An 18535-nucleotide genomic window follows, 5' to 3' on the forward strand; every position below is an offset into this window, starting at 1 on the left:
TATTAAACTCCTTTAGAATGAAAACATAAAAGGGGTTTACATAGTATATTTATAAAATTACATTATAAAACTCCTTTAGAATGAGAACATAAAAGGGGTTTACATAGTATATTTATAAAATTACATTATAAAATCTAACGATGTTTTAACAATTGAAGGCACAAGAACAAGTTTCTCAACAGCAATTTCCATTAGCTGTACTCTCAAAACTTATTACCTTACTATGTAATAAACTGCTATTAAACTTTAGGAAACGTCACGAGTACATCTGAATTACAGGGCAATTAGGAAAATTTCAAAGTTATACGAAACAGCACCTTTACGTTATGCAGTCTAAATTTTGAGATCACTTTCCTTTACAAGCCTAGCTCATAGTGTGTGTTGTCTGTCCTCTTCACTACAATTTTTCCTTGTAAAAGAAAGTGTTGAAAATACTAAAATAACAGGATTAAGCATTAAAAATTAATGGGCAACATTACGATATTTACATAAAACAAAATTATGGAACATTATATACAATACAGTACTATAAAAAGCAACAAACATTATTAAATTCTTCATATGGATAAAATAACTTTACTTCAACTTCACTGAACGTCTCTTTTGATCCCCTAAGATCCTCTGATAAATTTTATTGCTAATGATGTCTACTTTTGTAATTAACAAAACCTTATTTTTGACAAAACGGTAGATCAACTTGCCTATATTCATAGCCCATCACATATAATTTACTAGATTGACAAATTACTAGCAACATTTATTTGCCATTGGACATCTGTTAGCACTGACTAGAATAAAATCTTACTCTATCGCAAAAATAAACCTTCTGCAGATACTCGTATTGCTTACTAGAAAAATTGCATTACTTAATAATAAAAATTGCAATACTTAATACCATACAAACTAAGTGAATGAACAATTAAATTTAATCATTATTCATATCTCGGCACAGCAGAGGAACAACAGCCATACTCATTTTAATTAGGTTTCAAACACTAATACTAATCGTCAGTTACGTCTGGGTCTTTGATAAGTTTCCACTGTTTCGCGCAGAGCTTGAGTGTATCACGAGCGTACTCGTGAGCTTTAGGGTGAACAGCTTCTGGATTGTCAATTTTTGCAATAGCTTCAAGTGCGTCCTGTAAATAAAGAAAACTGTTTAAATTTTTATATCTAGAATGATTTTGTTAGTACAATTGCATTTAGTAAATAAAAAACTAATATACATTGATAAGAGGGCACAAACTGGGTTTAATACTAGTAGTGTGGTGAGCATAGGTTCTGAATATATATATCATAAAGGAAAGTAAAAATTACTAGCTGCATGGTAGCCTACAAATTTCATTATTATAAACTAGTACCATGATTTGTAGATAATTGTTTAAATGAAAAAAAATTTAATCATAAAGCATTATGCAAACTCATAAATCATATCATGCCTGTGCATTCTTGGTCACAAGTTGCCACCCTCTTGAAAGTGGAAAGAACAATAGTTTACGAATGAGCTTACAGGCGATTGCAAAATAAATTGCAGAGAAGTTGTGCTTGCTCTACTATCTTCCTTTGTCTATTTGTTCATTATTTTGATAAGTTCTACACAAATACAAACCATTGTCCTTTACTTAAGATGATTGATAACAGCGAAGCTGGAATATCACAGTTAAAATGGGGACAACCCCCCCCCCCCCCTCCCAGCTCCTTGACATCCACTTACATTTAAGCCATCAGTTGAAACAGACTTTCTCGCAGGCTTGAGTTTTTGTTATAATTTTTTTTTTCCCATTCCTGCGTGATTATGTCCAAGGGCTTTTTGAAAGTGTGCGTCTTGAAAGACTTGGTTTCATTCCTGCTTGGCATTTCGGGAACAGGACTTTGCTTCCTTGAGGAAGCAGACTTCAGTGCTCTTAGAGTTATCCAGGAGGTGTTTTAACCACAAGCTCTCACTTCATGCTTTCCTTATCTTTCTCAAGGCAGGGAGGCCTTCCCCATTTCCCTTAGGAAGTGGGTTTTTTTTTTTTTTTTTTTTAGTTGGAGACCTTAGTGCAGACATTCCCAAGGAGACAAACCCCCCTACAAGAGCAGCCCTTCCCAGAAGACAGTATCTCTGGGTTTTCCTGTTTTTCCCTCTCCTGTACAGGGACTTTCTGGGAGTATACTTGTTTCCCATAAAGTGTATCTTCCCCAAGGGCTTGAGTTTATTCCAGAGCTTTAGCTCTTTGGAACATACTCACCCAGGGCATTTCCTTCCAGGAGGTCTACTCCAGAGCATTAGCTCTTAGTTGCATACTCCAGGGTTCTTCAATCTTGCCAGATCATCCCCCTTCGGAGGGGAATCTTAGGCTCGTCTGGTGTCTCTTCAGTTCGTCTTGAAATTTCTAGACCCTCCTACAACCAGCATCTTCGGAGTAGCTAAGTCTTCTCCGGTATGCCTTTGGAGGGAGAGTCTTCTGAGTGCCTTCCCGAAAGAAGTGCCCTTCACTATAAGTATACTTGTCAGATAGGCTTCCTCCTGAACGTTGCTCCTTATTAAGAAGCCCCATACCAGATAACCGTTTCACAGACATGTTCTCTCCTCCTGATACATGTTACCTACACATGCGTCGCAGGTCTCTCATCCACTAGGAAGGGATCATCATAGTCTTCCAGATGCAGAAGAGGGAGATGTGGAGTAAACGTTCCTCAAGGTCCTGCAGTGTATCAGAAGCCTCAACCCCCCCCCCCCCTTCTTCTGGAGTAGAGGAAGGCACCCATCGACCATTTCTGTTGCGTCCCTAGCAACGCGATACTCAGATTTGAGCCCCCCAAACTTAGGTTTGTATAGTTGGGAAAATACAAATTACTCTAAAAAATTGTTATATAAGGGGTGTCTCAAATCTCCGGAAATGAGGATTCTTTTAAAACAGGGAATCCTTCTGCTTAATTAAAGAAACCTTTATGAGGAAGAGAAAATACTATCGGACACAGGGGGCGTTCTCTTAACCCTCGGCCACGCAGTTCCAACCTGGACACTGGGTCACTTGGCAGAACGTAGTTTCTTCTTGGAGACATAAGCGTCTGGTACATAAATAGGGCAATAGCTACCATGCGAGCGGCCTTTAGGATCGATCACAAGTCGGCTACATAATCAACCCTAACAAGAGGCAAGGAGTGTAGTTCCTAATGCACCAGGCAACCAACCAGTGGGCCAGCTGGGTGCCAAACTGTCGTGATGCCGTGAATTTGAGATTCCACAAATGGATCGGCCCCGAGAAGGACTTCATTTTTTAAACGTCTTTGAAAGAGCCTCTCCCTTCCTACCAGTTCATCAAAGATCTTTGAGCAGGTATTCTCATGAGGGTATGCCAACAGATTTCGCCTGCTCCTTTATCATGATGATTGGCAGATCCTAGTGAAGTTGGTGGACGCTCTTCTCCTCCTAGATACTTTCGTTGTCAAGACCTAGGGGGTTGTGAGGAATCAAGAAACTTTTGTCCTAACCTCCACTCAAAGACTACTTTATTTGGGAATGGATATCAAATACAGTGCGAGGGAGAGTATGCTTGTCTCAGGAAAGGATATATGTTATGTTACTAGAAGCTCTCCCCTTCCTGTAGCACACTACTAGCAGAAGCTCCTGGGGCACTAAACATCATAGAATAGTTAGTCCCAGAGAACTCTATGAAGAACTATAGATTCTGGTCAAAGCATTTGGATGTTCCACTCCATCCAGTATGGATAGGGGAGAAGTCCAGAGACCTTTGAAGGTGGCAGAAAGACAAAGCTCCTGAAACGGGGCCTCACTCGATACCTCCATTGCAATTCCTTGGACGCATCCAGAGAAGGGTGGGGAGCTCAATTCAGGTACCTGGGTGGTTCAAAATCACCAGGAACACGCCAACATTATGGAAATGACAGCTGCCACCTTTAGTCTTCCAGTTAGTGTTTTACCATTTTAATGCCCATTAGTCTACTAGATAGCCTATGATATGAAGGGAAATAAGACAGTAAAAAAGGACATCAGTAACCAATTGATAACCTTCGCACACGCCTCTGCCCTGAACTCTCAAAATCTCTGAAGACAAGCACTACTGGCTGAAGAATTGTCTGTGAATAGGCAAAACCCTCCCCTTTGTAGGAAGGCTTTATCGTAAACCATCTCACTTGTAGCAACAACTAAAGAGATGTATTTTTCAAATTATAGTTAGTGTGTTCTTGCTCTTGGCTAAAAGTAATAATTCGCCCTTAATAGTTCCAAAGGAGAATGATATTTTGTAGCATTGTGTCACTGTGGTAAACATCAGCCTTTCAAGAAAGATGATTAAATATGGCAAAGTCACAGATGGTATCATTATTATCGAAGTTATAGCCCTATTTGGAAAAGCAGGATGCTATAACCCCAGGGGCTCAAATGGGAGAGGGATATAAGATGAGCCTTTGCCATTTACCAATCTCTTTCTGTGCTATTAAATGTTACTGAAGTACAGTACTATTTAATGAGCCTACATTGGAATAAATGTTGTTAGCTAAAATTATTATACCTCATGCCAGGAAATATTACACCTAAATTGAGAGAGTAAATTTAAATTTTTTTTTCTTCTACAGTTTGCTTACCTTGCAATGAGTGTCAATGACTTTTTCAGCACTGAATTTGTCATGGGCTGCTATGAGGTACACAATAATTGTCCCTCGGTACATTATATCCTTATCAGAATGTGAAAGCAGGAACTTGAGAGTATTTTCCCAGTCTAATGCCTGAAATAAAATATAACCATTAACATTTTTTATTACTGTATGAGTAAAATATTTTCAAAAATTTCATCTTCAGGATACTGGCTGTATTCAGAAAATTACAGCATTATCTTTAAATTCTATGCAATTTAAAAACAAAATTACCTCAAAGATTTTTGTCACACACTTTGGTGATTCTGGCATCACCATGCACAATGCACCAGCAGAAGCTTTGATAATTTCTTCGTCTTCATCAGAACAACTCAGGAACAAATACTTGAACTTGTCATTGTTCCCTTCCAAGATTTTTATAACATCTGGTGACATGCACATATTGGCCATACACTGAAAAAAAATATTTAGATAAAATCATTTGAATATTATTGAGATACACAAATTAATAAGAATTATATTTTCTCTTTTAATAATTTCCACTGAATTTGTAACTGTTATTTCAACTAAAATTGGTTCTTTCTTGTTTTTAGTTACTTAAACAGTATATCATCAAGAGCCTGTCAATGAGGCACTTTTGAATGATGAGGTAAAAATTAGTAATAGTTATGATTTCACAAATAAACAAACCTGGAATGCTGCTCTCCTTATCATATCATGATGCTCAAACATATAATGTTCAATACATGGCAAACCCTTCTCCTTGATGATGCGTTTCCTGGCAGACTCTGACACTCCTGCAATATTTGTGAGACCCATCAATGCTTCAAAGTTTTCCAAACCAGAACAATCTGGATCTAGCAGCCTTAGTAAGGGTTTCACAACTTCATATACCTATAATAAAAGAAAGTGTATACTCAATTAAAATTAAAATGCCTTAAAGCATAAGAAAAAATACCATAATACTTGCATGATGACTTGAATATTCTTTACTTGATTATTTAGTGGTATATGTCAGTACAGCAACTTAATTATTTAATATAGAAAACTCAAAACATCTCACAGCATTGCAAAGTATGTTTTAAATTAAATCAGCTTCCTTAATAAACTTGCTAACACCACATTCTCCCCAGCATTTTGAGCTGAAATTGCTCCTAGTCAAGGGACCTAGCAAGCACAGCAGAATAGATCGGGATGCTTTGGCACACTATCAAATGTCTCAGAAAAATTTTTCGGTCCTTAAATAGAAAAAATTTTGTTTTGCATCATCATATAAAGTACAGTAAACCCTTATTATTATTACTAGCTAAACTGCAATCCTAGTTGGAAAGGCAGGATGCTCCAAGCCCTGGGTGTCTAGCAGTGAAAATAGCATAGGGAGGAAAGGAAATAAATAATTTATAGTAAATATAAAATGAAATGAATAAAGAATATTCAATATTTTAAGATTAGTATTGTTAAAAGAAATCTGGCATAAATATGTTATAAATAGACTTATGTCAACATAAAAAATTACTATAAGTTAGAAGTTCAGAAGTTCCACCGATTCAACCTCAAGGTTAGGAAGATCATTCCACAATTAGCATTTTATCACTTCTCCTCCAGAGACAAGACTTGATGAACCTCCAAATCCTTTGAAATATTCAGAGTCCATGCTTTTAGAGAACAATTTGAATAGAACATTGTTTTTATACTAATCTGTATTTCTGGCTTCCTCTGTGTGGAAGTAGTCAACTCACACCTAAAGAAGCTAGTTTAAGGTTTGAATCTGGAAAGGTTAGGCTAGGAACACTGCCTATGTCAGGAGTTAATCTTTAATTGCATAAATAAGGCAAACTTTACACATACCCATCTATCTAAATCCACTATCCCAGCTTTCTACGGATAAAAACTGACTTGGAATCTTTCTTTCGAGTAAAGTCCTTCCCAGAACCATTGTAGACAATAGCCTGATATTTTACTTCATAAGAATTTCAGGTAAATTAGGACATTCTAAACACGTACATTTTAGGTAACATTGCTGCCCCCCTTGTGACAAAAAAATTAGTGAGGATTTTTCTCCTCTAATAATATCCTATTACAATATTAAACAAGCAAATGAAGCCCAGATTAAGCTATAGCTGACGAATCCTATAAAATAACCAAGAAAATACTCTAAGTTGAAGCACATGACAGACTGTATAAATACTTCATGATTGACGAGTGTACTGCAAGCATGCATATGCCATATTAGTTACTATACAATGCCATATACAGTACTTGGTAATAGTATATTTGGGGGTGAGGCAATTGGAATGAGGGCGAATGGTACATCATTATGAGTGAACTTCAAGGAGAAAGCCAGATGGACTACAGTAGAGGCTTCACTGAAACAGGTATGTTTGTTGTTGCTGTGCGCAACATGCACAGGTCATTATCCGAGTGTGAAAGGGTGTTCAGTAAGCAAGCAAATTAATTGAGCATGATTTAAAATCTATGCAGTTCACCCTGTCTACATGATTTCAAGTTTGTGTTTTATTACAATAGTCCCTTTATCAGTTTGCTGTGGATGAGTGTAGCATGTATATCTAGAGGTAATTTGAGATTTCTACTAACAATGCTTAAAAATAACATTTGCTAAGCCTTCTTCATTTTTATAAATAGCTTGTCATATGTCCCTCATTGGCAGAAAATATAATTAATTGCTTTTGATAACATGGTCACTATATATGTTAATGCTCTTCCATTTCCTACATATGATGAAACCTATCAAATATTTACACCATAATGATTCAAAAGAAATACCAATCTAAAATCTATATTCCCAGAAGCTGCTTAATATCTATCAAAAGATCACAGTCAACTCTGGCAATCACTTGAATTAAATTTCTCCTGTTACATATTATAAATATTCTAGAGGGCTTGTTGCAGAGCCAGTTTGCTCAACAGCAGAGAAAATTACCATTTCTTGCTATCAACACTCAGATTTAGCCAATGGTATACATAGGCACAACAACCCCTTTGTCAATGCATGTTTATGAAGGAAATATGAATTAATCAAACATCAAACAAATTAAACAAAAAAAGGGGATGTCTCCTCTCTATATTCCTCCCATCCTGACAAGGGACTCAACCGAGTTCGGCTGGTACTGCTAGGGTGGCACAGCCCACCCTCCCACATTATCCACCACCGATGAAGGTTCATAATGCTGACTCCCCTACTGCTGCTACCTCCACGGTCATCCAAGGCATGGGAGGAAGCAGCAGGGCCTACCGGAATTGCGTCACAATCGCTTACCATTCATTTTTATTTCTAGCACACTCTCTTGCCTCTCTTACATCTATCCTCCTATCACCCAGAGCTTCCTTCACTCTATCCATCCAACCAAACCTAGGCCTTCCTCTTGTACTTCTCCCATCAACTCTTGCATTCATCACCTTCTTTAGCAGACAGCCATTTTTCATTCTCTCAACATTGCCAAACCACCTCAACACATTCATATCCACTCTAGCTGCTAACTCATTTCTTACAACCGTTCTCACCCTCACTACTTCGTTCCTAACCCTATTTACTCGAGATACACCAGCCATACTCTTTAGACACTTCATCTCAAACACATTCAATTTCTGTCTCTCCGTCACTTTCATTCCCCACATCTCCGATCCATACATCACAGTTGGTACAATCACTTTCTCATACAGAACTCTCTTTACATTCATGCCCAACCCTCTATTTTTTACTACTCCCTTAACTGCCCCCAACACTTTGCAACCTTCATTCACTCTCTGATGGACATCTGCTTCCACTCCACCATTTGCTGCAACAACAGACCCCAAGTACTTAAACTGATCCACCTCCTCAAGTAACCCTCCATTCAACATGACATTCAACCTCGCACCACCTTCCCTTCTTGTACATCTCATAACCTTACTCTCACCCACATTAACTCTCAACTTCCTTCTCTAACTCACCATTCCAAATTCTGTCACTAATCAGCCAAGCTTCTCTTCCGCATCTGCAACCAGTACAGTATCATCCGCAAACAACAACTGATTTACCTCCCTATTCATGGCAATTTTTGTCAACCAGTTTCAATCCTTGTCCAAGCACTCGAGCATTCACCTCTCTCACCACTAATAGTTAAAATTTTCACAAAGGCAATGCAATATCTCCCTAATGTTCTTATATTGGTTATATTGGCAACGCATCTGGGGATATGCCAAGCCTCAAAATATAAGCTTCATCATTCAAGGATTTTAACGTAGACAATGCCATGAAAATAAAATAAATGGGTACTCACTCTCTGGCCTGGGAATGCAACTTCAGGGTTTATAGTAATGGCTATACGAGCCAAAGCCTGTGATGCACATTTCTTGCCTTTATCTGTGCCATCTGCTGCCAAGCCCAGAAGGGCCTTTGCACCACCCTGCTGCACGATGTGGCCACGGTTTCCTTGCATTTGGCACAAGGCATTGAATAACCTAGAATATTAAAAGTACTTGATTACCATATCAGCATTCGGCTAAATATTAAATTTGACCGATATACTTTGGTGTTTCAAATTAGGAAATTTTTCATCATACTTTACTAAAAATTTGAAAAAAAATATTGATGACAAAGTTTCTTTGGTTTGCCTTCTTGTGATATGCATGATGATTATTGAGGCAACATCAGAATAAAACAATGAACTTTTTAAAGAAAATTAGGCCACAGTGAAGTAATTGATTAACCCTTTTACCCCCAAAGGACGTACTGGTACGTTTCACAAAACACATCTCTTTACCCCCATGGACGTACCGGTACGTCCTTGCAAAAAACTGCTATTTAGATTTTTTTTTCATAATTTCGATCATATTTTGAGAAACTTCAGGCATTTTCCAAGAGAATGAGACCAACCTGACCTCTCTATGATGAAAATTAAGGCTGTTAGAGTAGTTTTAAAAAATATATATACTGCAAAATGTGCTTGAAAAAAAATAACCCCTGGGGGTTAAAGGCTGGAAAGTTCCAAATAGCCTGGGGGTAAAAGGGTTAAAATTTTCATATTGTACTATAGTTCAACTATTTACACCAATTTACTAAAAAATAAAAATTGTACGAGGTGATTTAATGGCATCTTCTCTTTATTTGAAGTAAGGCTCACCTTCCAATAAGTTCTCTCGAGTTTTTACTATCGGTTTTACTTAAAGCCGTCAGAGCACCTCCAGCGCCTTCTTCAGCCAAGATATTGATACGTTTATCAATAAAGTCTGGATCGTCAAGGTCACTCTTCTCTGGGACATGTTGTTTAGCAAATTTGGCAAGTTCCACCATCTCAGGCAAAGTCTCTTGTTCATCATAAGCATTGCAGAGATTCACAAATGTTGAGACGACGCCGTATAGGCAATTCATGTCACCCGACTGATGGGGAAATTCAAAACTGTGCTTTAGGACAAGGTAGATGTTGGTGTTTCTAGTACAGCCCTTTCACTATCTTAGGGATATTACAGAGATAGGAGGGTTGACGGAATTTAATATTCCATTAATATAAATGAATAAAATAAAATTATGCTTTTCAATAGTAACTTATTTCATTATACACAAAATTAAAAGGATCTTTTGTTGGTTCAAATTATGATAAAAGTAATTCTCTTTCGTCACCCAAAAATAAATGTCAATCTTAACAGTTAATGAACCTTCCATGATTTTAACAGATCTAATTTAAGGAAAGCTCTGATGTTGCATACAACTGGGAATTTTTCTAGCATGGTTTGTCTCCATTTAAGCAGCGACAAGTTACATCAATACAAAGTAAACAAGTGAAATTTTGGATTACCGCTGTTACAAGCTGCCCATTAAATATCTGCTTATGATCCTTTTACCAACATATATTCAGGCACATCCAATGTTACATAAATCATGGCTATAAATTCAAGTAGCCAATACCAATATCAAAATGAAGTATCGAAGCAACCTAATAATATCAATAATAACAAAAAAGACCTTCAATTAAATTTAAGTGTGTAGATTAAACATGATAAATTTTTCATTTGCCTTATAATTTTTTTCATAAACTGCATACTTCCTGGAAAACCTGTTATATTTTCATGACTTATTTCTTCTACCCAAAAACAGCAAAATTACAAAGGCCACATGAAAATTATGAACTTGGATATATTGATATTGTTACCTTATGTTTCTTCTTGATATTTTCATTGTTTGCAAATGATCCACTTTTTTAGGAATTTGTTAAATATATACTAGGGTTTAAGTACTTAAGGGAAAACAGTTACACTTCTCAATACATGTTGAGAATCCTTTTATCCAAAATTCCAAAATCAGAAAAAACATTCGATTCTTTAATCCAAAATTCCCAAATCAGAAAATCATTCCACAGTGCTGGGTAGGTTTCACCAAGTACAAATGTCCTTCATGAGACTTACCCTTTGACCACATGGTATCACTTTGATGTTAGCACTTGCCATGGTAACCCATTTGCTTCATATTCATTCTGATTACGGGCCTTTTTGTGTTTTCCATGTTTTGAAACAGTTGTAGAATCAAAATGTATTTAATAAAGCCTGGAGATACAACTAATGACACTAATTATTGGTATATTCTGATAGCAAAGTCAAGGGAGCTATTCATTAATCCACCCCCTTTTTTTATTGCCCTGGTGTACAGACCGCTGTATGATGGTTTTTTTTTTTTTTTTTTTTTTTTTGGGGGGTCTGTTTGTTTCCAAATTAACTGCATACATTAGTAATGGAAATAGAGCCATTAATTAAAAATAAACCCTCTTAGCAGATTACAAAATGATACTTATGTATAGCATTTTGAAATTATCATAAGAAAAAAGAAAAAGTTATGTAGTCATCGGTTTGTTTACAAAATTTGAAGACAAATAGCCTACAGCTTCAAAAATAATACTGTATCTTGCAAATAATAATATACAGGACTTTGTATACAGTACAAATCTACTTCAAACTTTTAGGTGATCAAATCAATAAAAATATTAAGGAATTCTCGCCAGAATGTTATAAAAGATTTGTGAATCCGTCGTTACATGGATATTCTGAAACCAGAAATATTTCCAGTCTGAGGATTTCCAGATAAGGGATTCTCAACCTGTACCTAAAAATTCACTTATGAAGATATTTCAAAATTAAATAATTTTAGTGTTTCTCATAATTTAGCATAAATTTCACTATGTTTTATTAGAGGTAAAGACCCCATAGACATTAATTTTTTGCTAAAAAAAAAAAATGAAAGGAACGACTTCAGTACATCATACTCCGGGATATGAATGTTCTATTTATATGTATAAAGTTCCAGAACATTACCATAATAAAAAATTTACACTACAGTAATAAGAAGCAGAGGTAATACAGACCTTGGCTAATTCAATCATAGAACGAAGGGCATCGACATCAGAAATAAGCTTCTCCTTGACCTCAGCATCAAGAGTTAGGTATGCCAAACCCTCACATGCCCATCTCCTCATGTCAACATCTTTAGCGGGATTAATAAGGAACCTGAAAGAATAACTCAAATTTGTTTAACATGTTTGGATGTAAGGAATTAAACTAGAAAAGCACTCAAGTTGCAGACTTCCGCCATGACAGTTTATTTCTCGAAGCCAGTTTAACCATTTTAATGTTCCCTTTAGACCAGACAGTCATAGCAATAAACTGCTAGCCTGTATGATCCCAGGGGGTCGAGGCAAGTTTGAAGTCTGAGTGACACCCATGTGTAAGGTTAGGGTTAATTTGGTTTACCTTAACCTTGACCTTTGACATAGGACTTTCAAAACTGAATCACTTCCATGTCTCAACATAACAATTAATCCCCGAGTTTCATATCCTGTGAGTCAAATTGTGGCCAGGAAATTGTTCACAACCAAAGGGACGAAAACAACCTCCTCCCAACTTCGTTGGCGGAGGTATAAAACTCCATTTAATTTGATACAGACTTCACACTTCATAGTAGACAATCCAGATCTGAAAATACTGCATTGCCTTAATGTCCACCTCTAGTAAATTATCTTTTGCTTCATAAAAAAAGGCAATTTAACTTGCTCCTAAACAATCTTTTTCCTTTTATTATTGAGGTCATGATTATTTTATATGAAACCCCCGGTGTTCATGATGCTTCTCTCCCAAAGCTGTTAAAATGTCGACACCTACCCCAAAATAAAAAATTTCCATTTACTTTCCTGGTAAAATGCTTTCCCCTCTGGTATGCATCGTGACACATGGCAGTTGCTGGCATCTATCAAGGCAATTATACATCATAATTACTGTTGCCTGTCAATTCTCACTTTCAATATCAACCCATTTTTATTACTTAAACATTTAAAGATAAAGACTTTCATAACCTACGTTCTGTGTACATTCACTTCTATATGAAAAATAGCTGCCATTGAAAGTGATTTCTATACTTTGATAAAATATATATAAATAAATAAAAAATGGAATACAGTATGAAACTTTCCTCATGTACAACTTTCAGAATATAAATGTAAGAAATCGGACGATAAATAAGAAAGTAGTAGGAGTTTAAAGTAACTCCCCAAACACTATTCCAATGGGGCTGAGTCACTCCTCTTAATCTACTTTCAGAAGTAATTTTATCAAAACTAAAAGTTAGATTCAATTTTCTGGAATTCCTTCTCTTTGTGATATGTCAGAGAGAGGATTTCATTGGCCTGTGAGAGTTGAATAAAGTTTTATTTCAACAAATCTGAAATACTGGAGTAAAGGTTACTAATTGGCTTTGGAATTCATGTTTTCAGAGGGACTCTTTCTTGAAATGCTATGTTGTTTCTAGTAAAGAGTTTAGTGACGACATCACAAATTAAATTGGATGAGTAAGAGGAAGGATGTAAAGGTTCAAATATGGTAGATAAACTTGTACTTTGGGGAAGGGTCTTGGCAGACTCGATAGAATACCTAGTCGGATTATTTAAGCCTTTATCTGAAAGAAACGTGTTTTTATCAGAAATTTATGGGGTATAGGGTGCTATATTAACTATGGGCAATGTGGTATAAAAGGGATTTTGACGTAGGAAAAATCTATTTCTGGGCGAGGGACCTGTGCCGCCCAGTGAATAAGCTCCATTTAAGCACTTATTCTTAGGTAATTTACTGCTAAATATACCAGAGAAAAAATGTAAAGGAGTGCTAGGTTAACTAGCTCGCTCACCTATTGGTGTCGGTATAAAATTGGGCGTATATTCCAGAGGTCCCGCACTATTTAGATTAATCCACGACAGAGAACCCCAATAGAGGAGAGCCGTTCAACCTCACTCGGTACTACTACAATGCATCCGCTCAGAACCCAACTCCTTAGCACCCAAAGTTTGGGGACTCCAAGGGAGAGGAGCTGGGAGGGTTCACTGGGCGGCACAGGTCCCTCGCCCAGAAATAGATTTTTCCTACGTCAAAATCCCTTTTCTGGGCTCGAACCTGTGCCGCCCAGTGAATCTATACAAGAGAAAAATGTCACCAAACTTGCAAAATAAAGGAAAAAACATAAGCGTAAGAGAAATACAGGATGCTTTAATCAGAGATGAGTACCAAAAAACAATTATAAGGGTATCTTAAATATGAACATAAATCCAATAAGGTAGGTATAATAATGCCGTGAGTGATAATATATACAGATACTCAGGAGCATAAAATTTACAAATATAATAACAGTATTCAGGTGCGAGACCAACGAATACAATAGGGTATAAATGAGGCAGGTAAGAGGGAGAGATAAAGAGTCAAGGCATTAACCTGTGAGTTACTCGGGAGTAACTACGCTCCCTGCGGCTACTGTAGAAAATTTTAGGGCTTCCAAATGTTTAAGGTAGTGTTTCTTGAACACTGACGGTGATTTCCACCCTGTATACCTGGAAAGGTCTGTAAAATTCATGTGGTGAAAGAAGTTCACCGAGGTGGCAACCGCCCTGATATCATGTGCAAGAGGAAAAGAGTCAGGGTTAGCTTGTTTAATAAAATACAAAATTTGTTGCCTGATCCCTTTAATAGTAATGGTACCGCCTTGTTCTCTAACGAATAGAGGCCCCGAGGAGTTAGAGGAGGTCCGGGATAGATAAGACCTAAGAGTAGTGACAGGGCACAGCGACGGATCTTGCGTGAGGGGAACAATTTTCCAGGAGGTCCATCTGTTTTGAGGGTCTTCATTCTTAGCCAAAAAGAATTTGTTAGGAGAAAGAAGGACCTCTCCTGAAGGCAGAAAGTCAATATGACCCGGGTCTCTCGACAAGGCTGCCAATTCAGAAATTCTTGCCCCGGAAGCCAAGCTCACTAGGAAAAGTGTTTTCCTGAGAAGGGGCATGTAATCACAAGAACTGTTAATGGTATCAGAAGCCAATTTGAGTACGTCATTAAGGAACCAGGTCACCGGGGTAGGACGAGTAACCGGTTTCAGTCTGGCACAAGCTTTCGGAATTGAAGCTAACAAAGAGTCGGTTAAGTCTATGTTAAAACCCACTAGGAAGATCTTTTTCAGAGCCGATTTAATAGTGGTGATAGTATTGGCTGCCAGACCTGATTCTAATAAAGATCTAAAGAAAGTGACTGTAAGGTTCAAGTTCATACAGTTCACGTCTGAGTCTATTAAAAATTTTGCCAACTTTTTAACTGCAGAGTCATACTGACGGATGGTGGAATCCCGTTTATCTGATTCTAGGAACAAGGTGTTTTGAGGATCAATATTGGCACCATGCATAGCCGCAAACTTCATAAAGTCCATAAAGTTAGGGCGCTCTGAATGTTTGAGAAAGCGTACACAACGCGTGTTTGTACTATCTGAGACAGAACCGGATTGGGTATCGGGTGAGGGTATAGTCTCAACTCCCGCAGGAGAGGATACCAGTTGCTCTTGGGCCAGTTGGGTGCGACCAAGGCTACTTGTCCCTTGAAGGATCTCAGTTTGTCTAGAACTTTCAGCAAAAGATTCACCGGGGGAAAGAGATAAATCTTTTCCCAGTTGTCCCAATTCTGTGACATGGCGTCTGTGGCGTAAGCCTGAGGGTCTAGATTGGGAGCCACATATACTCTCAATTTGTGGTTGGATTCCGTGGCGAAGAGGTCCACTTGGAGACCGGGAACCTGAGAGAGAATCCACCGAAATGACTTTAGATCGAGTGACCATTCCGATTCTAGAGGGGAGGTCCGGGACAGGGCGTCTGCCACTACATTCCGGACTCCCGCCAGGTGGACAGCTGAAAGATGCCAACGGTTCGAGGCTGCTAGGGAGAATATGGCTACTAGAACATGGTTCAGAGGCCCTGACTTTGACCCGCCTCTGTTGAGGCAGCGGACCACCACTTCGCTGTCGAGGACCAGACGAAGGTGTTGTTTCTTGGGAAGAGCGAGACGTTTCAGGGTTAGAAGAACTGCCATGGCCTCTAGCACATTGATGTGAAAATGGCGGAACAAGGGAGTCCAAAGACCTTGAACTTTCTTGAGCTGAGAATAGCCGCCCCAACCTGATAGGGATGCGTCTGTGTGAATGATTAATTCCGGGGGCGGAAATCGAAGGGGAACTGACTTTGACAGACTGTTTGCTCTTGTCCAAGGAAGAAGTCTTTCCCGTAGAATGGGAGGAAGGCGGACTTTCCTGTCCCGGAGCTTCCGGTTCGCCCTCGAACGCCAGACACGATTGATATCTTTCAATTTTGCCTTCAGAAGAAGATCCGTCACTGAGGCAAACTGAAGGGACCCCAGAATCTTCTCTTGAAGCCGTCTGGAACTTACTTTGTCTTTGAGAAAGCGTTTGGTGTTTCTTGCAATCTCTAACCTCTTGGGTCTGGGAAGACACAGAGTATGAGATATAAGATCCCATTGCAGGCCGAGCCATTGGAACTTCGATTTTGGAAGAAGACGGGACTTCTTGAAGTTGATCTGGAAGCCTAGAGATTGAAGATAATGGATGACTTTGTGAGTGGCTTTTAGGCAATTTTGGGAGGTGTCTGACCAAATGAGCCAGTCGTCCAGATAGGCTACTACTTGAATCCCTTGATTCCTGAGTTCCTGAACAGCGACTTCTGCTAGCTTTGTGAAGATCCTTGGGGCAATGTTGAGCCCGAAAGGCATCACCTTGAAGGAGTAACTTTTGTCCCCTAAGCGAAAGCCTAGGTACGGACGGAAGTGTCTCGCTATCGGGACGTGATAGTAGGCGTCTGTAAGATCGATAGAGGTGGTGACGACCCCACGGGGAAGTAAGGTCCGCACCTGCGAGACGGTAAGCATTCGAAACTTGTCGCATTGAATGGACAAGTTGAGAAGGGATAGATCTAGAATCACTCTTCTCTTGTCTGAATCCTTCTTCGGGACACTGAACAGCCGACCTTGAAACTTCAGATGTTTCGTTTCTTGTATGGCATTCTTTTGTAAAAGTTCCTGGACAAATTCGACCAGGTCCGGAGTGGAATGTTGACGAAATTTGTTCGGAGGAGGAGGTCCTTGAATCCAACTCCACCCTAGTCCCTTGGAGATGATACTGAACGCCCAGGGACTGAACCTCCATTTGTTGCGGAAGGCATAGAGCCTCCCCCCTACCTGCTGCACCTCAGTATTGGTTTGAGGAGTTGCCTCCACGTCCGCCTCGGAAGTTCTTTCCTCTGCGAAAGGCTCTTCCCCTGCCTTTGTTCTGGTTAGAGCCACGGTGGTAGCCTCTACCTCTACCATAACTCTGGGAAGAGCTATGAGCCTCGTAGGACTGGTTAAAGGCAGGGGAAGTGGCGGAGGCACCAGAAAGCTGGCTCTTAGGTAGCAGAACGGTGACATAGTCATCCGAAGGAGCCCGAGAGGTGGAAGGCTGTGCAGGGGCAACAGAAGATGGAGGAAGAGGCAGCCGGAAGTTGGATGAAGCACTCTGTTGTTGCCTGAACTGGGTGGAGGTATATGGTCTAAGCTTCTTCCTACCCCGGGCTTGATAATTTGCGGGGTCATACTTGCGTTTAGGGGTCAAACCCCAACGGGCTTTAAGGCTCTGATTAACCCTAGTGGCCTCCGCCAAGACTTCCTCTACGAGATCCTCGGGGAAGAGATTTGAACCCCAACAGGAGGACCGGATGAGTTTATTAGGTTCATGCCTAATCGTCGCCTCAGCTAGAACATGCTTGCGACATCTGCGTTTAGCAGTAGCAAAGTCATATAAGTCATAATATAACGACTGTAGCGTAGCCTTGTTGAGAGACTTAAAAATACTCTCCGTATCGTAAGTCAAGGCTATCGACTCCGTGGATGTGGCCAGGTTTAGAGTACGGCCCACACGTAGGCGGGAATCATATTCCTGTTTAATGAGAGATTCCGGGAGACGGGGAAGCTTCTCACTAAACAAGACTGAGGCACAGTCTGCTGCAAGCTTGCCGGAGGTAAAGGTGGTATGGACGTTGTCCCAACACTCAATACCTGAGGGAAGAAGGAGGGAGATTGGATCCACCTCTCGGATGGGAGGCAAGGGCTTCTCCTCCAGAGCATATTGAAAGGCAAGCTCTGCCACCTTATTGACGCATGGAGTCAAGGTGTTCTTGTCCATTAAGAACATCGTAAAGGAGCTTTTATGAGGCGTCAGCATGGTGTTAGTGCAGCCGATGTCATTCAAAAATCTGGCCCAAACAGATTGGGCTTGCTCCTTCGGGAAGATGACCGTCTCTTTGGGGACCTTGTCTAATCGGACTAAAGCTTCCTCGGTAAGTCTGGCATAACCATGAAATGGAAATGCCAGACCCGGAGGAAAGAATTCAAAGTCCTCTAGAGGGCGAGTGCCAAGGCCCTCCAGAGTCAACATTCCGTCTGAGAACGGGGAATGAAGAGCCATCCGCCAGGGGTTGTTCTTGGCAAACGGCGGGAGCTTAGAGGCATCCGGTATGAGAGAGCTTTGGACTCTCTCCGGAGCTCCTTGCTCTAAAGCCCCAATTCTCTGACCGAAGTTAGAGAACATCGTGTCCATCCTCGA

At 39.4% G+C, this 18535-nt stretch overlaps 1 protein-coding gene across 2 annotated transcripts in view; it reads right to left on the minus strand.

The window, feature by feature from the left end:
• Positions 1 to 31: 31 nt before the first annotated feature.
• Positions 32 to 18535, minus strand: part of unc-45 (unc-45 myosin chaperone) — a 116076-nt gene continuing 97572 nt past the window's right edge. For both annotated transcript variants that reach the window (XM_068353915.1, XM_068353914.1), the window contains exons 12-18: positions 11952 to 12093; positions 9723 to 9979; positions 8880 to 9060; positions 5290 to 5493; positions 4873 to 5052; positions 4591 to 4731; positions 32 to 1139 (exon numbers count right to left, since the gene is read on the minus strand). In XM_068353915.1, coding sequence (XP_068210016.1) covers positions 1002 to 1139; positions 4591 to 4731; positions 4873 to 5052; positions 5290 to 5493; positions 8880 to 9060; positions 9723 to 9979; positions 11952 to 12093 — 1243 coding nt within the window. In that variant the 3' untranslated portion in view covers positions 32 to 1001. The remainder of the gene's footprint in view (positions 1140 to 4590; positions 4732 to 4872; positions 5053 to 5289; positions 5494 to 8879; positions 9061 to 9722; positions 9980 to 11951; positions 12094 to 18535) is intronic.

The sequence above is a fragment of the Palaemon carinicauda genome, chromosome 30, assembly GCF_036898095.1.
Source record: "Palaemon carinicauda isolate YSFRI2023 chromosome 30, ASM3689809v2, whole genome shotgun sequence".
NCBI classification, from domain to species: Eukaryota; Metazoa; Arthropoda; class Malacostraca; order Decapoda; family Palaemonidae; genus Palaemon; species Palaemon carinicauda.